Consider the following 24,765-nt stretch of genomic DNA (forward strand, 5'->3'; position numbering starts at 1 on the left):
TACCCCCTCACAAAAAGGCCTCGATAAATAAGGCTTATTTGGATTAAGAAATTTAATGAAAGATTTGAATTTCGCTCAAATCGCATTTGGATTTGTAATCACCTAATTATCAAAATACATGTTAAAGACTACAATAATTGATGATTTACAATTTAAAAAACCTTTTAAAGTAATTTAAAATTCTTTGTCAACTCTCTCGATGTAAATACAGCCTAAGTTCATTTCAATAAGTTTACTACTAGTTTACTAGTAAAAACAAGTACTATTTTTTTCTCTATGACTCAGTTTAACTCCTTTTTTTTTTCTTTCCCTCCTTATAAGGTTTGGAGTATCTTGTTAATTTTTTAGAAAAGTTTACTAGTTTTTTTGTTCGGAGGATTGACAAGCTTGAAGTTTACTACTAATTTTCATCCAATCAATGCCTAAATAATCATCGGATACACATAAATACGATCAGAGTGAAAATAAGAGTGTGTTTGATAAAATTGAAATTTGAAATCCAAAATCTGAAGTTTGGATCTATTAAATTATTGATTTGTTAATTAATACTAAATTTAATACATCTGAGCGCATATAACATTAAGTGATAAGTTGAATAGTTTGTTGATTAAATTTGAAAGCATGTTTTGTATATAAAATTCAGTATCACTTTATTAATTCAAATGTTTAATTTTTTGTTATCAGATGCTCTGAAACATATTAAGATATGAATTCATTAAATCGAAACACTGCATCGAGTTATCAAACAAGACCTAAGTCTTGATCAAAACAACTCGAGAATACGTGATGTGTGCATATCCAGGCAGCACCATCATCAGAACCGTTAAAGATGACCATTGGTAGTATTACTTTGGTTTTTCTGTAATTCCCTTTTTTTTTAACTCCCCCCACCCCCGGCCGGGAACCCCATCAATTCAGCGTTAGCTCTTTAAAAGTCTCATTTGGAAGAGGGCTGACCCAAGACGTTGGCTCGCAAAGAGAGTATCGTTGGAAGTTTCCTGGAACCTTACGGTTCGATTCCCACCATTTACGGCGAAATAATTATTTCTAGACCGATACGTTCATATTTTTTATTAATTATATAAAAAAAAGTGGTCAAAATGTATAAAAACACAAAATTGTGTTTCATGTTTTGTTTGTCTGTGGGAATAGTTGTGGCATTAATCTTGCCGGCTTGTAACATTTTTCGTTTACACTTCTCCCCAGTCTCGAATGCCGTCCCGACGATTTCCAAAGCGTTTATTAATTTTTTTTTCTCTCCACTAGGCCCCGAATTTTCTTATATTTTTCTCACATTTTTTGCCGTGCTACGATGATTATTTTTTTCATATGGAATTTTTGGTCATCCATGATTATTATTGCCATTTGTCCTTCCATCAGCCCGTTTGATAACTCGACGGTCAACACACGTCGATGGGATTGATTGATTGAATATTTCCACTCCCACACGCTTCAAACCCTTCTTAACTCCAAATCCCTAAGTAGTCCGTCCCTGCACAAGCCACTCAATTCCGCCAAAAATGCTCACGGCACTTTTTTTTTTTTTGTTTTTTTTTTTGTGTTTTGAGCGATCAAACGGAGTCTCTGCCTACCTTCGATCATAGAACCCAATACCAGAGTTAAAAAATAAAAAATCAAACTATTCGATATTTGAATGAGACAAAATGCATAAGAGCTCATTTGAATTTGATTTGCTAACTAATCAAATCAAACTTGAACAAAATAATCCAATTTCTACTTGATCTCAACTCGATAAAAACTGGTACGGTCTCGGCTCAAAATATAAACAAGTCAAATTTAAATATAATTTTAAATTTATTCAAATAATTAAATAAACTTGAACACATGAATGTTTTGACTTGTTTAAATTCGTTTATACTCCTGCCCCAAATGCACAAGCCCACCATACCACATCGAGATGATGATACTACTATTAGGAGTCGCAATTGAGACCTTTGAGCCAACACCCGAGTGCCAAGCTAGAGGATCCAGAGGAGCCTATAAAGAGGCGAGCGGATTTAGGGCTTGCACCGTTGTTAGTGATCAGCTATGGTCACACCATGCAACATAGACTCTTAACACAGCGACAAATGTAGATATTAAATTAACCAATTCAGACACCAAAATAACAAGATGCAAAAAGACAAATACTTTTGCCATTGTTGAAATTTGTACCTACAAATTCAATCCCAATTATTCCATTTTAAAATAGAATTCACTTACAAAAAATGACTTTAATAACCCAATATATTTAAACAATAGACACAAATATAAAGAATTCCTAAAAGTCAGTAGGCACTTCATCTTTTAGTTTACGTATAAATTGGTATTTCACTTAATTTCTTTAAAATATTCATCTTATACACTACTAGTAGTAGTAAGTGTGTTTGGATTGTAAATTATTACACTTTATTTACACACACTAACTTGTTTGCATCATCAACACATTTTTCAATCACCTTTTTATCTCACATACATCCTATTAAAAAAGCGTTATAATAGTGTATCCTTTTTTTATAAAATTGTCTCAAATAACTTACAATCCAAACACACAATCCTAATTCGCAAAGTTACACGTAAACACGTTTCTCCAGTCACGCACACAAAAACATTTTCCATGTTAGTGGCTTATCAACCATAGGTGCAGCCCTGGACAGGAGCGGTCAGAGAATGAAATCTCGGGCCTGCCGTTGTTTCCACTTAGTTGTCATGGGGAGCGACCATTGACATTGAGCAGTTGCAGGCGAACCGTGTGACGGTACAGAGAGTCTGCCAACCTCAATTGCTCATTTTCAACCCTCATGCTTTAAAAGACAGCTCATCGTCAGTACATACCATTTGACGTAACTCTGGCATGACCACGACTTCAGTCAAACAATAAAGAACGGATCATTCCTTTGAGAAGAAGAGGCAACAAAGGGTTGAATAAAGATTTCAAATAATTTTCCACAAGGTTTTGCAATTTCCGTGGTATTGACAAAAAGATTTCAAAACAGAGCACTATATTTGGACTTTGCTTTCTAATTCTGAATGAGGGCCACGGGAAGCAAGCAAACAGTACATGAGAAAGAATTGAACGTGACTGAAGTTAACAAGAGGTACATGAGAAACAGTACATGAGGTACGAGAAAGAATCGGTCGGTGGGACAAAAAAGTAAAGTGATAATTTTCTCTAAGGACTGACAGCTTCATCTAAGCAGTGATCTTGTCAAATGCTCGCGTGCTGTGGCCAGAGCTTGAGAAATGGTCTGCATTTGGAAAACGTTGAAGCGGCGGGTCAGCACAAAGGAAATAAAACCTCAGTAAGAATAATCTCCTAAAGTGTTAGTACTAATTTTACCAAAAGACTAAAGGTACTGGACAACACATGTTTATTCACATCACACACGCACAAGATAATACCATAACCATAGCTAATTGACGTTTGAGTAACGACCCAGATGCGATCTCCAGTCTTTGGATGCATTTGCAGGTAATATTGGAAATGAGATTTGAGAAATTTTTTTTTTCTTAAAGGTGAAATATAAGCAAATTAAACCTTTATTAATCTTTCTCAAGCAAATTAAAATCTTTATTATATATGTCAACCACACGTATATGCCTCTTTAAAATATCCAGTGATAAGTAATAGCAAGTTATGATAGAGAAAGTAAGAGAACGAAATTACCTGCTCGGACAATGGTGAACCATCATCCATAGTATGGGTGGCTACCTTTCCAGCAATTATACTGCCATCAGTCTCAAGAACGATCCTGACAATCAAAAGAAAGAGGTAAACAAACCACAAGTCATGCATTCGAGCGACTTAGCATGCGTGACATGTTCAAAAAGTAGCATAACAGAAGATCCATTCAGAAATTGGACACGCAATGTAGGAACTCCCAACCATTTGATATGAAGACTTCATAACAATATAAATCTAAGACGAAAAGATGATTTTTAGTACATAACAGCAAGATGTAGTCCACACAATAAACAAGTGCAAGCCCATTGAGAAATTGTTCTAAAGCTTCCATTGGATGTGAAGAATTTTTCAGTTTCACCTTTGACAGAGGAATAAGGCTTCCTAGCATCCCAGTTCCAATCTACTTCAAGGGGAAAGTGTATCTGTCAACAGCTCCCCGAAATTTGGGGTCCGGCATGTCAAAGGTGAGAATAAATGACATGAAAATGGTGAAGCTTTAGCATTTGGCATCGTGAAAGCAGTTTGCAAATGCAATACCCCATTGATCTTAACCCACTCTTCATGAATAGCTCGAATGATAATTGGCAAAAACAATACTGTTAAGCGCAGACATTATTTAGAATTAATTCACATAGAAAATTATTTAAAGGATGGTTAACTCCACTAACTGTTGGTCAGAATCCTATTAGATAAAACACCAATTTGCAAAATTTACTAAGCAAACAATCAATCAACTGACTGCATGAAAGATTGAAGCATCGATCCCTCAAAAAAAAAGAAGATTGAAGAGAACAATATCACATACAAAGCTTAAAATTACACATCAAAACGACAAACTGGAAGTTCTATTAAGAGACAGGCTTCTATCTCTATCATCAACCCCAACCTCCTTAAGACTTGGGAAGTAATCCATGAGAATAAAAGAATTTTCAATACAAGGTTTGAGGCAAAGCTACACACTGGCAGTATATGTCATAGCAGAAGCAAATAGCTTACCCCCCATCAACAATCTCGTCAAGGCACAGCAGAATCAGATCTAAGTTCTCAAGTGCCTCCCTTTGGTCCACATTGTTCCTGAAACAAAGCATGCTTGATTAACTAAAAGAAAGACAATACCTTCAAGGCAGCATTGGTCCAGTTAAATCCAAAAGGAAGCCTACATATTCAAAGTGCAATACCTGAGAAGCAAGGCAACAGCATCATAAAAACCTTGGAGAACAGTAGTTAATATCAGCTCGTTTTCCTCATCACCTCCAGTCACAAAGAAGTGTAGATCTTGAACAAACTTGTACACAACAATGTTGCTCTCCAGCATTGCTATCTCCGCTGGAGATCAAAACAACAAAAGAGATTACAATTTTTCCCCCAGGGAGAAAAGGCGGGGGGCTCAAGAGGAGAGTGCCCAGAGGCAACCCGAATGGGCCCGTCGCTCACTAGTGGATTCATCAGGCCGACAGTAGCACCTGATCCCTCTCCAGAATCAGCCTAAATCACATGAATGTGCAGAGTATTCTATCCTAAAAAACGTTGAGACCGACTTATCAGCACTGATCTCTTAGAATTCACAAAAGCCCACATTTGCACTCCCTTAAAGCAGGAAATGTAAATAGACGTTCCTAAATCCGAATCAGTCCCATGATTCTTTCAGGCTAATTCCACTTCCAGTAAACAATATAAGAGCATAGTTTATCGAATTTCCCTGACGACGAATAAACGTTGGACCCTTCAAAGATATCTTGATAGAAAATCGATTACTATTAAAAAATGAACTACATGGGATTCCTGGAGAAGCAAGGTTACCTTCAGTGCGGGCATTTGTCTTCTGAGTTTTTGTGAAGATAGACTTCTCAAAAGCTAACCTTGCAGCGTTTGTAGGCCAATCATCACAAAAATACTTAACCGCCACCCGCTTTCCTTCAGAATCCAATAAGAGGATGTTCTTTATGGTAGGGCAAGCCTCCTACAAAAATTCCAGGATTACCACCCACAATTCAAAATGCAAATGCAGTACTTATGAGCCAAGAGTGAGAAATGGGAAATATGAATAGATCGGGGGAAAGCAGTTCGACGAAATGCCAGACAGACATCGTCGGATCTAAATCTGCGTCATGATTAAGAAAAGAAACCTTTCACCTACGCGAGAGATGGAGAAGGCAGACATGGTTTTTTGAGCTGGAATGTGATTTCTGACGGAGTGTATATCCTGTCGGAAAGTTGATCGGGGATCGGCGTCTTCAGGCGGGTGGGCTTTTTTTTTTCGGTTTGGGGGACCGGTGGTTTTGTTTTAAGTAGCTCTTTGCGGCGTTGGCTTGGGTGAGAAAACGTTCGTTGGTGGTGGTAATATATGGGCTCTCATTCATCTTGAAAGAAACTTAGCAGAAAGCTATGGGCTATAACTTCATGAAGTTCAATGTTGTGGGCCTAAAATCAGCCCAATCAGTTATCACTTCTAATAAAACCTGGAAGTAGTAACTTGCATGCTTGCTCACGACGAGAATTACTACTACTTGTTATTATTAAGCTTTATTTATAGGGAATTTTTTTTTTTTTTTTTTTTTCGTGTGAGATAAGGCGGATGTTGATAAGTGCCAGATGGGGCAATTAAAGGTCTGTGACGACATTATAGTGCATGTCAACAAACTTTGTATTCATTACCACTACAAAGCCCATGCAAAGAGCCAAATTAATCCACAATTTCCAGCTATTTGTTAGTAATAGGCGTTGAAAAGTTTACTTGGATTGATTGATTTGTTGGGTTCTATTAGATCTAACTGCTTGGATCTTGATGGTCATATGCCCATGCTAGAGCTGTGTCAGGAGAAAAGCTTTATGTGATTTAAACCAAATGAGAAGTTGAAAAACCACCACCGAATTTATCCAAATAAGAAGATTATTGACTCTTCAGAGTGGTAGTTACATTATGGAATGAAGCTTGCATCTAGTTTCTCTTCAGCATATCAGCTGCAAGTGGGGCTATATATGTGGGATCATCTATGGAGTGTAGAAGGTAGGGCCGCACTTGCATTTCCAGCCCTCAGGTTCATAGTTTGCATACTGCACTCCCACCCGGCCGTGGGTGGTTGGCACCTGAATGGCTTCACATGGCATGCATCCAAAGCACTTGTGGTCGCAGCTTGGTGGACTTGATCCTATTCTTCTGCTAACTTCTTCCTTCTCTTCTCCTCCTCCTCCTCCTCCGTTCTTTACTTCCTCTCCTACTCCGCCGGGTGGGAGAGGGACCTTGTCCACCAAGCTCACGCTTTTGTTCAAAGACGGGGGACTCTGCTCTGTCCCTGAGGACCCTGACCACAAAAAAAAAAAAAAAGTGTCAACAAATCAGAGCACCCAAAAACGCAGAGTTGACGCACGAAAATGCTGCACTGGAAAGAAGTCACAAGGTAGAGAGAGCCCTGAAAGAAGGAATTCACCTGAGTGAAAAGCATGGCCACCATTTGGCACGAGGGGCCTGCAGCTGGTTATGCAAACCAAATTTAGCATGTGCATGATTGAGATAAAAAGCAAGAATTGACAGCCCCTCATTTCTTCAAACAAGTTGAATGATCAGTGTGTGATGATGATAATGAGGCAACCCCAAAGTTTAAAACTTAAAAGACAAGAAGGAAAACGACAACGGTGGAATGAATGATTTGGGGATGGGAAGGATTACAGTCACTGCGGGGCCTTATGCATGATTGCAAGATAGTAGTATATAAAGAGGGAAGAAAAGGGCAAGACTTGCTGCCCGTTTGCCTATACACCACTGGTATGCTGGCACCACATACATCTCAGAAATTTCTCGGACTTCACTCGGCCATTTGATTTGAGTTGCATCGATAGATTTTGCTTATCAAACAAGGGATTCTCTTATATCTGCCAGAAAAAGTGTACAAAGAACCATATGGTTAACTCTGCTTCCCTCAATTGACAAGTCAATAGCTCTTGTCCTTACGACTATTTTGTTTCTCGATTGCTCCTCCTCTCATCTACACTCTACAGCTGCTTCTGTCTTTGGATACAAGCAAACTTTTCTCTCCCAATCTATCTCTGAGTCAGATGTGGGGTCCCTTCAGGCTAGATCTGCTTTAACATTTTTTGGGATTCAGAAACTCGTACTACTAGGCTGCAGAGTCTTCTTATTTTCTCCCTGATGGCTTTCCGTAAGTGGAAGAAAAGAAATCCAGGCACAGATCCTATAACTTGCTAGTTGTAAGTCACTCTGATCTGTTGAGTATCAATGTCCGAGACATTAAATCATTCACCTGCTGCTTCTCACAACCTGGACCATCTACCTCTACCTGCCTTTCATGTTGATCTATGAGATATGAAACTTTTTCAAATGCGTCCCGAGTATTTCTCTATTGTGCGACTTCCTGCATGGTGCAAACAATCTATTTCCTCTGTTCCTGCAAGGACGAGAACAAAAACTAAAAATGGCTCATAAGCGGAAAAATGGCCAATTTCATCCCTAAACTCTTTTTTGTTATAGTGTCAATTTAATTCCTAATTTTTATTTCTAATCAATTTGATACGTAAACCTATTTTGCGATACCAATTAAAAACTTTCGTGACAGCGGCACCACCTAAAATTGATTTAACTACTAATTGACCAACTAAAAAGTCACGAGATTAAATTTTAAAAAAGCCTTGTCTAAGTGATTCTTCAAACGATTTAAAACTTTTATCTAGTGATTTTTTATATGATTTATTTCATTTATTATAACCCCATGAATGATATTTTCAATATACTCCCATTTAATTACTCAACTAAGAGTTAAATCAGTTTTAAGTGGTGGTGCTGTCACAAAGGTTCTTAATTGGAACCGCAAAATAGGTTCACGTATCAAATTTATTAGGAATAAAAGTTAAGGACCAAATTGATGCTAATGCAAAAGTTTAGGAACGAAGAAATTGGCCATTTTCCTCTCATAAGTTGAAACTCTACCGTTACCCGTGCATCAATGGTCAGTCTAATTTATAAAGGGAAATTTGCCAAATTGATCTCTAACATTTTCACAAAAATTTTTTTTAGTTTTTAACATTTAAAATTAACCAGAATAGTCCCTAACATATAAATTATGAGCCAGTTTGGTCATAATACTCGTATTTGCTCATTTTTTCGACTAAAAATAGCACACCTCTCTCACATGGATATAATTTTAAGGGCAAAATCGGAAGACATTCGTTAATCCATGGTTTTAGACTCTTAAAGAAAGAGAATATTCTCTTCAAAGCTCAAGTTCTCAATGGCTACTCTTCCATAACTCCACCCACTCCTCTTAGAGTCAATCTTGAGTCATTTTCCCTGCACCTACTCCATCAGATGCATTCCACCATCACCACTAATCCAAAGCATGATGATCTCAAGAGAACCAGAAAACTTGAAGTTTGAAGAAGGTGAAATTTTGCATTTTGCAATCCTTCATGAAATCCCAAATTGTTGAATCCTTCAGAAGCTGCGATTGTCCATCCTAGCATTCTCCATACTGTTCTTTCCATCGTTGATGACATCCCATCCTACCGCAAGATTTTTATCAAAAGTCTATGGTTTTGTTACTTTCAAGAATGTTAAGTCTTTCTTGCTTGGCTTAGAAAACCCCAGCAATAAAATTGATGGATTTGTCAGCAATAAAATTGGTGGAGAATGTGCCAACCAACTGAGATGAGTTCTGAGACTTTGTTGAATTATTTTGAGAGGTATGGTGAAATTGAAGAAGGGCTTGGGGGTTTGATATGGGGACAGGGAAATCAAGGAAAGTGCAAAAGCTGCTTTGACTGAGAAGGTGAATTCTGCCTTGTTTGGATTGTTTGTTTCCGTCGCAAAATATTATCGTTTTCCGTGATCACATTTCCCTATCATCCTTTTCCCTCACATATATCAAATTGTTACAGTAATTTTTCCATGAAAAATGACGGAAAATGCAATCCAAACACAATATTTATTTGTTGATGGTTTCCGGCTAGTTTGCAAAATGGTGTCGAGGGAAAAAGAGAAAAGTAATAGGAATCCAAAGGGGATTTTGCCTGTAAAATCATGGATTAACGAATGTTTTCCGATTTTGCTCTTCAAATTATGCTCATGTGAGAAAGGTGTGCTGTTTTTAGTCGGAGAAATGAGCAAATACGAGCATTATGACCAAATTGGCTCATAATTTATTTGTTAGGGACTATTCTGGCTGATTTTAAATGTTAGGGACTAAAAAAGGTTTTTTGTGAAAATGTTAGAGATCAATTTGACAAATTTCCCATTTATAAAATGCTGCTCAAATACTTGTGTAGTCTCTGACTCTCATTACTACTTCAAAATTTTGTATTCTTGGCGTCGTATATCTTGTACTGTGGCACTTTCGAATACAGGCGGGGGGTAGTATGTCTACATCTGATACACTGGGGACCGACCTTTGTTTGTCCACTAACACAATTTTCAACCTAGAGGTTTAATCGTAGCTCATTAGATCCTTTAGATCAAGAACAAAGCAACCCTTTTTCTTATCCTGGGTAAAGAAGAGCACCTGATATCATCAGCATTGAATTTCCAGTTTGTTTTTGAGGTGGAAATCGAGAAGTGAATGATAACCCCAGCTATCTAGCTTCTTGAGAGGTGTGGTACTCATTGAAAAGAAGCATTTACTATTATATGAGCATGAGGAGCCAATTATTTCATACTTATAAAGGCTTCTTGAGGTATGTAATGCAACTGCAAAACCGAAGCGGAGAAGAAAGCTTCAAGAAAAGGAAAGCTGATTGCACCATTCAATGCTCTCTCATCAGACACTTTTTAGTATGCTAATTACTGAGCCACTGATGACTAGCTGCTACATAAGTCGAGATAGCTGGCGATAGACTCTTGTACTCGCACTCAACCCGCTATCAGTCATTGGTGAACTGTTACCTAGTAAAAGAATAATTTTGGTGGGTAATGCAGCGCGAGTTGATAAAGATTAACTGCACCTGATATGCGTTCCAAGTCCCCCTCCCTCCCCCCCTCTCTCTCTCTCTCTTTTTTCATACTTTTTAATTTTGTATCCTACAATCCTAGGATGGTTGCAACAGAAATGATGCTTTAACAGTAGCCAGGATTTTAATCTTTGTGAGAGGGTCTTCCAGAATTGCTAAACCAACTCGCTAACTCAGCCTGTCTTGCATTGAGCGGGATGAGTTACATTACTCTAGAGTCTGCACGATTTGGTTTAGCAATCTTTGCGAAAACTGGTAATCCCTGGTGATCTGATGATTTGATCGCTCACTGAAAAGCCCCCGAAGAAAGTAGTCCTTCACTTCCACTATACTCTGCATCTCCTTAGCTTCAACCATTACTCACAGAGCACCAAAAAGCCCCCGAAGAAAATAGTCCTTCGCTTCCATTTCTTATGCAATGCTTTTTGTTTCTTCGGCTTTTGACCTGCCACCCCCTTTGCTTTTTGTCCACCTAATATGCTTTTTGTTTGGAATAATTACTGTAACACTTTTTGTGATGTGATATATATGAGATAAAAAGGTGATTGAAAATATAAAAAAGTATATTGAAAAATGTATTTATGATGCAAGCGAAATTTTTTTTTAAAAAAATTTGCTATCCAAGCAAGCCAATTAATACTCGAAGAGAAGATGTCTAACCGAAACTTACAGGTTTTTTTTTTTTTTTAGATAAAGTACCTTTTATCCCCTAGTTTAGTGTTTTATCACATAACTCCTTATGATTTAAAAATCTATTTATAGTTTGAATTAAAACGTCACCGTTAGTTTTTATTTTAAAATTAACGTTCAATAATAAAAAGTCAAAATTAATTTAATAAATTGACAAATATACCCTTTCATTACCTACTTTTTCTTCCTATTAACATAAAAAAGAAGAAATAAAAATAAAAATAGATAAATAAGAACCGAAAAATACTATTAAAGATTTAATTTAAAAACCTATGATGATATTTGTAGTCAAAAAAGATTTTGTATTTTTGGTTTCTTATTTATTTGTTTTATATTTTCCTTCCATCTTTTTTTGTTTCTTATTCATTTATTTTTTATTTCCCTTCCCTCTATTTTGTATTTGGAGAAAATTAAGATTTTGTAGACTAAAGTTTAGGTTTTTAAAATCATCTCCTCTTCTATTCTCTTCTGAAAAAAAAAAAAGAAAATAGAGAAAGTAATGGAAAAAAGAAAAAAAAGTAGTGCAAGGATAAATTTATTAGTTTCATTTTTACTTTTTACTATTGACCGTTAATTTTAACGAAAAAACTAACTATCACACTTTAACCCAAACATGAAAGAGTTATATATAAGTTTTTAAACCATAAAGAGGTTACGTGATAAAGAACTAAATCAGAAGGAGGTAAAAGGTAATTTAACCTTTTTTTTTCTGAAGCAATAAGAATTGAAGAAGAGGAGAAAATATTGGAAAGTAGACTACTTAGAAAATGGAAAGAATGTTTTGAACTTCTGATTCTTGAAGGGATAGGCTGATAAGGGTATTTCAAAGTTCAAAGCCTTCTTTTTTTTTTTTAAAAAAAAGGTTCATAACCTTCCTCTAGTGGACGCTAGTTTGCATCCTTTACTTTCCAGACTTCGGCACCCCATTTTACGCCAATAAATGTCTTGAGCGACTCAAAGATGACGCCTGTGATCCTGTTGGGTCACTCCCTCAAATGTCAGTTCGTAACCTTGTTGGGTCATTCCCTTAGTATAGGTTAAAAGTAGAAATAGCAATAAGTGTAGATAATCACAATAGACGAAAAAAAAATTCAGTAGCCCGTGACTATGACCCTGTTGAGTCACTCCCTTGGTATAGGTTACACTAAGAATAAAAGTAGATGCAAATGATAGCAATAGACGGAAAAAAAAAAGACTCAAATATGATGTCTCCAGATAATAGAGGTTTTTTCTACGCAAGAACACGCATCTCTCATGCACCTATAGGGCAAGATTTGTAAAACATCTCTGAATCAGCCAGGATATCAAAGGCTAAAATCACATTGTTCAAGGGAAATCCCCCGGAATACCTTCCCTCTTTATTCACGGTTTCATTTCATCAGAGCACCTCAGGAACAGAGACCGGCCCCCAAATCTAAAGGTAATCAAACCAATCCTGCAAAGTCGTAGCATCCAATAAATGCAAGTCCAACAAGGAACAAAACAGCTCCAATAAGCAAAGCACATTTTCCCCTAAGAAGGTTACTCCGCTCGGATCAGACACAACGGCAGTAACAAAAAGCAAACAGATGTAAACATGAGATTTTCCTTCAACGTGTGCGTAAATTGAAATTTGTTATTTAGCTACTTCACAGGACAACCAAAGAAGTCCTTGCAGGAAAGCCCAACAGGCTCAAATGCTGCATTCAACACCATGACTCCCACAACTTTAAAGTTGGATTCGAAGTGGGATTACAACAAGCTTCAACAAAAACTGTGAGGAGTAGGAAGCCTCTTCTTCTTAGAATCACGAAAAGAAAGAAGTAAGGCAGAATTGTTACAGCAGTATAAGACAATAATTGGTCGCATTTCTTCACTTCATTGCAGACTGAATAAATTCATAAAGCTGACACCTAGCAAACATCTGTCAAGAGAATCGTATCCAAATAGATGTATCTTCAACAATCCAGAGCACAAGAAACTGGCTAATGTAAACTTTGCTGCATAGTCTTGGATTATATGCGCAAAACTATCTAAGCCGCTTAATTCATGCTTCATGACAAGTTTGAGAAAAAGCATCAGGGACATGCAAGTGTGAATGCACAATCCCAAAGAAACATATCGTGTACATAAATATGAATGTTGGGAACCATTTAACAAGAATTAAAAACTGTTCGCTAATCCATGGTCAATCACGTTCTAGAAGTAGAGTCATCAACAATGTACTTTAAAGAATCCACAACTGGCATGCCACAGAACGTTTGTGTAGCAAAGGACAAGAATTTTATATTCCAAATGTTAAAGATTAGAACTGTTGGGGTCAAATAGGAAGGTGCTTCACATAGCATTCCTGAAAAGCAACTAAGGGCAAAACAGAATCATACTATTTCTTGGGGTGAACTGCTTCCACAACAGCTTCAATCTCTTCCTTCACTCTATGAAATACACTCGGTCCCTTAACTTCATCAACCGGTGTCTTATCATCAATGTCATCGCTTGTTCCGTGGGTTTCCTTGTGGTGACGAGGTGATTTCCCAGCATGAAAGACTGCCTCAATCTCTTCTTTAGCTCGTTCAATCAAATCAGGTGATTTCACATGTTTCTTATCTGCATCAGATCAACAACAATGACCCCAAAAACATATAGTCAACAACATTACTTTCTTCGTTCCACCGCATAGCGCAAACCTTAAAGACAACGACAATAAAACCCCCAATACATCATAGTCCTAGGAATATTCGAGGATTTTCGGAATCAGTAACTCGTATGTTAGGTTTGGGTCCAAAAAGAACAAAACTTTTTGTTCAATACAATGCAAAGCTCATTTTCATTTTATCTGGACGGCATGCAATATACAAAAGTCAGAGCTGCCTAGAGGATAGATATAGCATCTCCAAGATTAGATTTTGGGATGGTACTGAATAAATTAAAAAAAGGTTCTGCAAAATAGTATCCTTTACCAGACGGATGTACTGATTTTGTACTTCTTAATCAATAGCACCCCGACCCCATGAATTCAGAATAATGTTAACTCTTACAACAAACCCAAGATTATTTCTTTTTGGCATAATTTTCAGTTATCACATGCGGATTAAAGAATGTTTTGCACAATCATTCGTGAATCACACACACCAAAATGAACAGAAAGGAAAGGAAAAAGAAATGAACTGAGAAAGAGGGAAAGGGTCCCAGAAAGAAAAGCAATAAACTAATAGTATAAAGATGTCCAAAGGTAAAAATGGTCGAAAATTTACCCGGAGACGAGGATGAGAACCCTTTCGTACTGTCTTCTGCCATAGGTATAATTTGAAACTTGTAATCAGGCACTATCCTTTGTTTATTTTCTCTTCTTAATGGCTGATCTATTTTGTGTTTTTCGGAAGCAATTAAAATGGACACTTGGTCGGTGAAGATTACTGGGCCTAAATGGTTTGGGTACACCCAAATCTAATGCTTCAGAAATACATGTGTCCAACCAAAAAGTTAAGGTTGTCAAGAACTGGGCCTAGTTCACTGGTCCTATTATACAAATTAGTTGCTGGCCCTCCCCAGCTTCCTTTTCTTTGTCCTTGTACAATTTAAAAAATAAAAAAAAAGCAAAAATCAATTTAACGTTGAGCGAGCAAATAAAAATAATTAAAGTTAATAAGAAAACCCACCCTTCAAATTTTTTTTTCAAAAAGTAAATAACTCAATTTAATAAAAAAAAGTCTTACTTACTAGAAAAATAGAGTTCTCAGAATAAAAGTAAAGATTTTATTTCCTATTCTATTATAGCAACATGTTTACAACCAATTTGGGGAAAAAAAAAACCAAAAACAATACAGTAGGTTGTTTTTTTTAACTATGGGTAATTAATCACCTTTCTAAAAAAGTCTTAACCCAAATTCGGTTTTAAAAAGTAAATAACTTCTAGAAAAGTAGAGTTCTCGGAACAAAAGTAAAGATTTTATATAGCAACTTGTTGTAAACCAACTTTTTTGTAAATATTTTATTTCCTATTGTGTTATAGCAACTTCTTACTAATTACTCACGTGATGGACTTGTAGGTAATTAATCATCTTTTATTTCAGATTTTGACTAGCAACATTTGATTGATATTTTAAAAAATTTTCAAAAAAAATTAGTTGCCAGCACTGACCTGATTATGGTAGTAATTCGTAAAAATCAGTCATTAAAATTAAATGTGCTTAGAAATTTAAACATTTGAGGCCATATTTATTTTCATCTAAACTTTAATGACCAGTTGGATTCATACTCTAAACATATGGAATTAAAACTGCAGTTCGCTTGAAAAAAAAAAAAAAAAAGTCGCGAATTTTTGTATATATGAAACCGCAGAGTCATATGGCGACTGGTTCAAAAGAACGTGCCAAGCTCGCACCTTGAAGTTCATTGGTAGTAGACGTTTTGCACTGGGGAAAAAAGGGGTTGTTTGCTTCCTGGGTGTTAGTGTTGAATTTCTGTGAATTGCTATTATTCAGGTATGATCGATGAATGATTGCGATACAGTTTTGCCGTTTAATTAGAAAGAAATATTTGAAGAAGATGCCGATCGAAGATATATGTCTTTCTTCAGGAAACGACTTGAACATTTTCCAAGGAAAAACATTTTGTGTCCAAACAAACATTTGACATTCTCTTTAAACTACAAAACTTCGATTCATTCACTTCATTTAATTAAGAACCCTCAACAGTCAAGGATAAAGAGCTTCTTGGACCCAGAATGTTAGGCATGAAACTGTCCAAACCTGTTCAAAAGTTTTTACTCATGCGTTAGATTCGACGATAATTTTTACTCTCATTAGGTTTATGAGTTAGATCTTTTGGTCTAGCAAAACCATAGGTGAAATATGTCCAGAAATTTCGTAAACTGCAGAGGGTTTTATTTGAACACTACTGGGTCAAAAACTGAAACGTCGACGAAATTTTTATACAAGTCAGAAAAGCAACAGTTGGTTCTTAATTCTTGGTTCAATTCAACAAAACCCCTTCAATGGGACGGGTTTCTACTTGAGCAATTCTTATCAAGAATGAAGAACCTTCTCCAGTCCGTATTTTTTGTGTCCCCTGTCATTTACTTTAGTTTGTTTCTCACCTTGTCTCATTACTATATAAAGGACTTCAGCAAGTATGAAAACCTCGTCAAGCTGTTGCATTCAAACCCGGACTTTGTTGGATGAACTTGTTTGGGAATTTTCAGGTAAACAAATAGTGTATGTTTTTCAGTCTTCTTTGCTAGTTTAACATTAATTGCTATTATTATTTTCCGTATGACTTCCCGATGTTCTTGTACTGGATGGAGGAACTGTCAAGATTGACTCTGTGAACTCTCTCCCCTGAAACCCGATTCATTTAGATGATACCTGAGGCCACAAATTTATTGCATGCAATGCTGGTCATGAAAGAACTTGATGCAGCTCTAGCTAGATTGCAGAAAGGCGACAATATTTCCCCAACCAAATGTCGACCGGAAGAAATTGTTGATACAGTGGAGAAGCTACGGTTTGATTCTAAGCCATTATGTTTTGTCACCTATGATAACTTGTTCCCCAAGCATAGCTCATTCATATGGCCACACGGTTATATATGTAGGTGGAGGATCTTAGATGTTACATCTCTTATGCGAAGCTCTGTAACATTCGTCAGCCTTGAGCAACCGGAAACTGCTGTTTCACGTTGGTCACGAGCTAAAATTCGAGTTGCCAAGGTACAAATTTCATGGCTGGTTTTGAATCCTTTTTTCTTGTCAATTAAAATTGACCTCCTGATTTCTTGCGTTTTGTCTCTTGATTAGACGAGAAAAAAAATAGTTGACCCTGAACAATTTTCATGTTTGGCAGTTAGTAAAAGGTTTGTGCGTGGATGAGAAGGCTCAAAAATTAGTTCTCAAGTACTGGCTAGAAGCAGTAAGCAAATTATGAAAATAATCAAATACTGAACTTCAGCTCGAAAACAAATCCTCTTAAGCTGCAAAGCTAATGCCTTTATTTATCCCTTGTCTATTCTTTGCTCCTTAATTTCCCATGCCAGATTGATCCATGCCACCGCTACGGTGGAAATTTACACCTTTATTATGTTGAATGGCTCAAGAGCCAGAGCCCTCAGCCTTTCTTCTACTGGTAAGTAAACCCACAAATTAATATGCTCAAGTTTATGTTCCAGAATTCTGCTCTTCCTAATGCTTTTCTTTGTTTTTGACCGCATAAAATTGAGGAAATATGAAGGCTAGATTTTGGAGATGGTAGAGAAGTCTCACTCGATCAGTGTCCAAGGATTTCTCTGCAAGATCAATGCATCCAATATCTTGGCCCGGTAATTGTCCATCATGAGTGATAAGATGGTGCGAGATAAAATTCAGCCTTACCACGGCAAATTAAGTTGATAATCTCTCTCTATTTTGTTACTTTTCTTGATCAGAAAGAGAGGGAAGCATATGAAGTAATCATAGAGTGTGGGAAGCTTGTGTACATGCGAAGTGGTTGTCCTGTGGACACTCCTGAGGATACTAAATGGATATTTGTTCTGAGCACAAGAAGGAAATTGTACGTAGGAGAGAAGAAAAAAGGCTTGTTTCAGCACTCGAGCTTTTTTGCAGGAGGGGCTACTATTGCCGCTGGACGACTGATTTCTTGTAATGGAACCCTTCAGGTAATTAAGCTTGCATTTATGTGTTAACATGCTACATAATAAACTAAGGATGTTTTCTGATGGGTGACATTATTCTAAGGGCTTTGTTGCTACATTCCAGGCTATATGGTCGTACAGTGGCCATTATCGTCCACCGGAAGAGAATTTCGTGGAGATATTCGCTTCTTAGAGGGACATCATGTGGACTTGAGCCATGTCAAGGTATTTTTATCTTTTTTTTCTCGTTTCAATCTGAATTTAAACACTAAATTTTACATACATACGTGGAATGCATCTAAACTCATTCATGTGTCATTTATCATCATCGGTGTGTAAAAGATAAAATTATCGTATCAATCTCGATCATATGCTATGCTATGTTGTTTGCAGACATTCCCTTTAGATGACGACGTTCCTCCGCCACCGCCACCACCACCACGACGAAACGCTCCTCCAGAAGAGCGGCGAGATTCAGAGACCGTCAGAACTCCTCCACGAAAAAATCCGTCAACCGCCGATAATCCATACGACGCTAACAATCTCTAGAGAGCAGTAACGGAACCATTATTCATCGTCACAAATCTACAAAATTGAAGAAGACTCCTCCTCACGCCATGGGGGCAGGTCGTTAGCAAGCTAAAGTCCCAACTTGTAAACATTTTATTATTATGTCCCATGACTAGTATTAGGTATTTTTTTTTAACTCCAGTAACTTTTCGGCCCAAATCCAGCGAGAGGCTAGGACTTTCTTTAGTCGGAAACTTCAATGTTTTAGACAAAAAACTTTTTTTTATTATTAATGTTTGCTGTTCATGGTTAAGATGAATAAATTACTACTAGTTGTATGTTCAAAAACGGATAATAGCAGTAATAAATTTGCTACTTCTATCATTCTATGGTTATGATCGAACAAAAATGGCACTGTAGCCGGCCAAACATTTCAAGGAAAATTTGCGAAGGCATTTTTTTTTTTTTTGGATTAAGAAAAAATAAGCAAATTTAAGAAAGGAAGAAACAAGATTAACACTTATTGCTTCCCAACCCCCCCTCCCCCCCCAAAAAAAAAAAAAAAGATCTACACTATATCCGTTCTCAAGAAGAATGTTTAGATTTGGCTTTCATTCAATATTGCCATTTATCTGCAGTGCATCAGAACAAAAGGAGTAACTTGACAAGAAGTGAAGCTTGGGCGTACTTAAGTTTAGGCATGACAACCTCAAATAAGAAAAAAAAAAAATTAACAGTTTCTAATATTCTTGATTTTTTACCCTAGTAAAGCATGTTAAATACTTAGACAAGATATATAGGTAAGTGAAAAATTGGAGCGAAGCTAACAATAAAGAGTCGGAACGTTTTGGTTGGATTGTCAATTATTTGTAAAATTTTATTTGTTTATATCATCAATACATTTTTTAACTATTTTTTTTATCTCATCTATATCACATAAGAAAAAGCACTTTTCTTCAAAAAAATATGCCAAATAATATCCCAAATGGAAATTGAGCATTAAATTCTTGGATAATGGCCTTTTTGTTTTTTTGGTCTAGCATCATCAACACTCTACCCTACTTTGATGCTATCGGGGAGGGAGAGCTGCACGTAGACCTGGGCAATGGTCATATATGGGGATTGGGGAACTCTTTGATCAATTGAGGAGGATTTTCATAAGACGAACGAACCACAGAAACAGAATGAAGGACAAATACGGGGGCATGTGGTGGATCATTGGGCACGGAAGGTTCTGACGCTCCAGAATCAGAATGGGCCAACTCCAATCTCAAAAGAAGAGGATTAGAAGACGAGGTCAGGTCCCCCCCAGGAGCGTAGTTTTGAATTTGATAAACGAACCCGATCAAATTATAAGTAATTAACCTACTAATTACTCATCAAAGCCCAGTCGCGCGTGCCGTACACTTCATCGAATCCCATTTTCCCGAACTTTTTTTTGGTTTTTTCACTCCCTCCTCCTACTCCTAGTCCTAGGCAATTTAATGATTTATTTAAATATATAAAGCTAAAACAACGTCGGTTCCTTTGCCTTTGCCAGAATTAAGGTAACCAAAAAGGTCATGATCTCGTTTTTGAAACGGCTATCCGTTACAAAACTGACCTTTATTATTATTTTTCTTTCCTTCCAAATTTCAAAATTTAAACTCCTTAACACCTCTGCATCTGGGGAGTATTAAACTCTCCAAACCCCTTTCTCCCCATTTAAATCCTTCTACAATTTGCTCGTCTTCTCAACCCGTTTTTCTTCACACAAAACATCTCGTTTGAAAATCAAAGAGAGCCCCGAGTTAAGAACAAGGGGTCGTATTTCTAATGGGTGCTTCAGCAAAGTGGATTAAATCGTTGATTTCACTCAAAAAGACTCAGTCTTGCGATCATGTAAGCTCAAGTTTGATTCCATGTTCACTTGCTTTCGTACCATGTAATCATGAAATTTTCCTCCTTTTTTAGGAAAAGGGTAGTGGGAAGAGCAAAAAATGGAAGCTATGGAGGACTACATCTGGTGGGCTGTCAGTGATGTCCAGAGGGGTGAAAAGAGGCGGGCGGACGCCTGAATCAGAAGAATCTGAATCTTCATCATGTGGGTATGAGAGTGCCATGGCCGCAGCTGTGGCTAGAGCTCCGCACATAGACTTCTCAGTGCTCAGGCAAGAATGGGCTGCTATTAGAATCCAGATCGTATTTCGAGCTTTTCTGGTAACTGTTATACATTTTCACGATTAACTACTCGCTTATTAAGCACATCCTGCAGTTACAGTTGTGATCTTGTCTTAGATAACAAAATAAATTTGCCTAATTCTGTTATTCTTTTCTTCGTTGCATTTGGAATTTGAAGTCTAGTACTGCAATTATGTGTACAAGTTTACTCCTGGAATGCAAGAGTCGAAGTTAAAAAATTTGTTGTTCCTTTGTAATTTTTCTCCTTCTTTGTTAAGAGGTTGTATGTTGGATCATTCTGACAACTAGCCGTTCAATTATGATATTCATACCCCTGGATTTTTATTAGGCTGTATTTGGTACCTGGTCGTGGGACAAATACCTCATCAGATGGTTTGTAGAAATAAATTTTCTTTCCTTGTTCTTAGGCAATCGTTTTAAAATCAAGTTAAATTCTGATGGTCTAAAATTTCTATTTTTTGAGAGATTTTGTTTCTGACTCGGGGCATATTTATGACAATTGTAGGCAAAACGTGCTCTTAGGGCCTTGAAAGCACTAGTCAGGCTACAGGCAATATTTCGTGGTCGACAGGTTAGAAAGCAAGCTGCTGTGACCCTGAGGTGTATGCAGGCTTTGGTGCGAGTTCAAGCTCGAGTTAGAGCTAATTGCATCCAAACATCACTAGAAGGACAGTCTCTGAAAAATTGTGTATCAGAAAATGAAGACCAAGCTGATATGATCAAACAGGCAGAGGTATACTGGGCTGTGATTTTCAGTCAAATATCATGTATTGATTCTGAATTGAAAAAATTAGTGAACTTCCATGTTTTTGTGCTGTAAATTGCAGACTGGGTGGTGTAACAGTTGTGGTACAGTGGAAGAAGTAAGAACTAAGTTACAAATGAAGCAAGAAGGAGCAGTCAAAAGGGAAAGGGCCATTGCATATGCACTTGCTCAACGGGTAATGTACTTAAGATAATTCTTGGCATTTCTTATCAGATTTCAGTAATATGATTCACATGTTTTGATTACAGCAATCTAGAAGGAAGCCGTATTCAAACAGGGCATTATCTGGTGACAATATGAACAAGCACAATTCTGGACTAAGCTGGCTGGAACGTTGGATGGCAACCAAGCCATGGGAGAGTAGGCTGATGGAAGGATTCCATACGAGCTCATTGGATATGACTCCAATTTCTTCGAAATATGACCGCGACAGTGTTGGGTCCTTTTCAAATTCATTAGAGAATGATTCGGTCAAAATTAGGCGAAACAAGGTTTCTACTAGGATTTCTGCACGACCGTCAACAGATGATAAGCTTATTCGAACATCCTCTGATCCAAGGTCTGAATGTTTATACGATGAGAGCACCACATCAACTTCATCCTTGTCAACTTCTGAAACTCCAGGGTCAAATGAGGCTCCAGTGGATGGATATGGTATTAAGCTTAGCTTCATGAATGCCACAGAATCTATCAAGGCCAAGCAGAGAGCTTCCCCATATCAGTCTCGTAGCATGCAGATGCGCTCTGCTGATAACCTACAATTTTACAGGAAGCCAAGCTCATTTTCTGGAAGCATAAACAGGAGGAGTGCTGATTCAGATCTTCATTCAGTCCAGTTGTGCAAGGATCTTTATCCACCTGTTCAGTTGGGTAAATATAATCGTATGAGAAGTTGAAAGATGGTATGCAGCAAGCTATTGACTGCTAATTACAGACTTAAATCCTGTCTACCGCTCAAGAAGATGGTCTAGAACAAATTCAACATCTTGTTGGCTTGATTTTGCCCTGCTGTAGAGAATAGCTTTATTTATCAAAACACTTGGTTGCTTTGCCTATGTTATTACAGACGCTTTAGGTTCATTGAAAAGACAGTTGATACTAAGAATAGTTCTGCTCCTTAATACTTGGTACAGAATTAATAGAAATGAGCTTGTCTATCTTAGTGCGCGGGGGCTGTCTGGTGCTTTTCAGGTCATCTTCTCTTCTATTGTGCAGTGAAAAGTTGCTGTCTTGCTGCTGATGCCTGAAAGCTAAAATAATTTATGTTTGTTGTCAAGATTTTTGTTGACGCGTTATGGATTGTGTACTTGTCGACCAAAAAATTTTACCTTCTCCCGTTTCTCAAATTTCTAGTTGATCGATCACCTTTTATTCTTCAAGTCATAAGCAGGCCTCTGTTTGGCTTGCAACTCTTGGGAAGGGATAAAAAAAACTCATAGGATTCTTTTGATACTTCTCCAATTACCTTTTCATTTCACGTGTAAAATTTCCATTTAAGTGTTACAGGAATATTTTTTTCCGAATCTCTTCCAAAAAATACAACAGTCCATTTAAGTTCTCTAACGTAGTTTTATACACCTAAAAACTTCAAGAAAACAATAATATATCATAACGAAAAAGAAGCTCCGTTACAGCAGGCATCAGTCACTATCGGTAGGAGCCGAGCCTCACCAAAAAATGACATAATTGAGCCTGCATCTCAAATTCTGCTCAAGCTCTTCTCCCTCGCAATGTGAAGTTATTGATATGAAATACTCCCCAAATGTGCAATCTTTCAAGGGTTAAATGCAGAAAACTCCCACAAATTATTATTCCAGTTGCACTATGCACCCTAAACTATTTTAATAGGCATTTTACACCCTTAGTCAACCAGACAAATAATAAAAAAATTAACTCCATCCAAATAATTAATGAAATGACCAATTTATCCTCCATTAAAAGCTTGTAAGTGACAAAATTATCTTTTTGGTAAAAAAAAGGAAATTGTTACTTTAATTGGATCAATTTTCACTTCATAATAAAATTCTAATTGAAGACATAATATAACAGCAAATTACATGATCACTTTTAATGACAAGTAAACAAAAAAAGAAGAAGAAAGGGAATCAGCTCAGGTCAAGAATCTCAGCTACCCTATTTTACTACAAATTTCAAGTTAGCCAAGTTAAAAAAAAGACTGCTATCAAGGAAACGGCACTGTGAAATCCTATTTATTCCTCTAATTTCGAGCTGTACTTTCATTTCCTTTCTATACGATTTAGGTGCTCTATTGAAATTTTTGAATGCCCCTATTTTGACCCCAATAGTCTTAATTTTCATTCAAAGTGAAGCAATATATGTATATATATGTATATTTAAATGTGTTATTCAGAGTAGTAATCTTTTCCACCAAAATGGTATTTTGCCCACTTAAGTTTTTAATGAAGCGTAAATTATTCATTTAATCAATTACTTGGATGAAATTAATTTTTGTGTTATTTTTTAGTCGATGAAGTATATAAAGTGCCTATTAAAATACTTTAGAGTGTAAAGTGCAACTGGTATAATAGTTCCTTTTTTTTTTGGGGGAGGGGGGGGGGGGGTTACATTTAACACATCTTTCAAATATCTACACACATTTGTACCAGAAAATGAAACTTTTTCATATCAACTAGCTGTGCTTTCATTTCACAGTCTTTTTTTTTTTCGGGGATCATTTCCCAGTCCCATGCAACTTAGTTGTGAAAACCACATAATTATGATATATTACACCGCTCACTACCATGGTTTATTCCGTAAAGCCGTACTTAACTGCAATGGCTTTTCTGTTATTGTTCGTAATTGTGATGTATATATCTTAATGCAGACTACTGAATCATTTTTACAGAATTCCTTTTTTCTTAAAGAAAATTTTTTTTTTTTAAAAAAAAACAGTTGTTTTACATCAGTTAACTGTAGTGTAGCTTAAGGCATGTAATTTAAGAATGTAGGAAAGGGATGAGAAGATTCTTCAAATTTTCAATCACTTTTACGTAGAATTTGTTTGAAATAGACCACTCGAGAGGATGGTTCGAGGGTCAGTTTCAAAATCAAGCACTCGTTTGAGCAAATACAGATGAGAATCTCAAATTCGTTAACATTTTGACAGGCATAAACTGCATGGCCTACGTGCCCAAATGCTAATTTTGATCGCTGCCCATGTGAGAATATTGCAGTTTATGAAGGCAGGAAATCGGGATGCCTCATTGAAAGCAGAAACAAAAAATATTTTTGGCATCATTTGATGCCGACTTGGATGTGAATGAAATAAATGAAAGGAGTTGGTTGATTTCGAGTATACAAGCGGTCTTTCCCCTCATTGGATTGCCATGAACAGAAGGAAGACACCATGGGC

The 24,765-nt window shown here is 36.9% G+C and overlaps 4 protein-coding genes across 4 annotated transcripts; 2 read left to right on the top strand and 2 right to left on the bottom strand.

The window, feature by feature from the left end:
* Nucleotides 1–2,985: 2,985 nt before the first annotated feature.
* LOC140005855 (coatomer subunit zeta-1-like) lies at nucleotides 2,986–6,000 on the bottom strand. Its single transcript, XM_072046983.1, has 6 exons — nucleotides 5,823–6,000; nucleotides 5,486–5,645; nucleotides 4,864–5,011; nucleotides 4,682–4,759; nucleotides 3,668–3,752; nucleotides 2,986–3,248 (listed from the first exon to the last, which is right to left on the bottom strand). The coding sequence occupies exons 1-6, from the start codon at nucleotides 5,844–5,846 to the stop codon at nucleotides 3,189–3,191; spliced, it is 555 nt and encodes a 184-aa protein (XP_071903084.1). The 5' UTR covers nucleotides 5,847–6,000; the 3' UTR covers nucleotides 2,986–3,188.
* Nucleotides 6,001–12,379: 6,379 nt separating this feature from the next.
* LOC113741634 (uncharacterized) lies at nucleotides 12,380–14,680 on the bottom strand. The gene is made up of 3 exons (XM_027269220.2): nucleotides 14,563–14,680; nucleotides 13,693–13,915; nucleotides 12,380–12,764 (listed from the first exon to the last, which is right to left on the bottom strand). Coding segments are annotated over exons 1-3 (267 nt in total). The 5' UTR covers nucleotides 14,606–14,680; the 3' UTR covers nucleotides 12,380–12,763.
* A 1,987-nt stretch (nucleotides 14,681–16,667) lies between these two features.
* LOC113742418 (IQ domain-containing protein IQM1-like) lies at nucleotides 16,668–18,484 on the top strand. The gene is made up of 8 exons (XM_027270254.1): nucleotides 16,668–16,813; nucleotides 16,904–17,018; nucleotides 17,152–17,217; nucleotides 17,342–17,430; nucleotides 17,536–17,623; nucleotides 17,729–17,981; nucleotides 18,060–18,160; nucleotides 18,329–18,484. Exons 1-8 carry the CDS (start codon nucleotides 16,668–16,670, stop codon nucleotides 18,482–18,484), a joined length of 1,014 nt encoding a protein of 337 aa, XP_027126055.1.
* Nucleotides 18,485–20,022: 1,538 nt separating this feature from the next.
* LOC113741566 (protein IQ-DOMAIN 6) lies at nucleotides 20,023–22,549 on the top strand. Its single transcript, XM_027269105.2, has 5 exons — nucleotides 20,023–20,326; nucleotides 20,399–20,644; nucleotides 21,132–21,359; nucleotides 21,454–21,567; nucleotides 21,641–22,549. The coding sequence occupies exons 1-5, from the start codon at nucleotides 20,261–20,263 to the stop codon at nucleotides 22,286–22,288; spliced, it is 1,302 nt and encodes a 433-aa protein (XP_027124906.2). The 5' UTR covers nucleotides 20,023–20,260; the 3' UTR covers nucleotides 22,289–22,549.
* The last annotated feature ends 2,216 nt before the right edge of the window (nucleotides 22,550–24,765 follow it).

The sequence above is a fragment of the Coffea arabica genome, chromosome 4e (assembly GCF_036785885.1).
Source record: "Coffea arabica cultivar ET-39 chromosome 4e, Coffea Arabica ET-39 HiFi, whole genome shotgun sequence".
Lineage (NCBI taxonomy): Eukaryota > Viridiplantae > Streptophyta > Magnoliopsida > Gentianales > Rubiaceae > Coffea > Coffea arabica.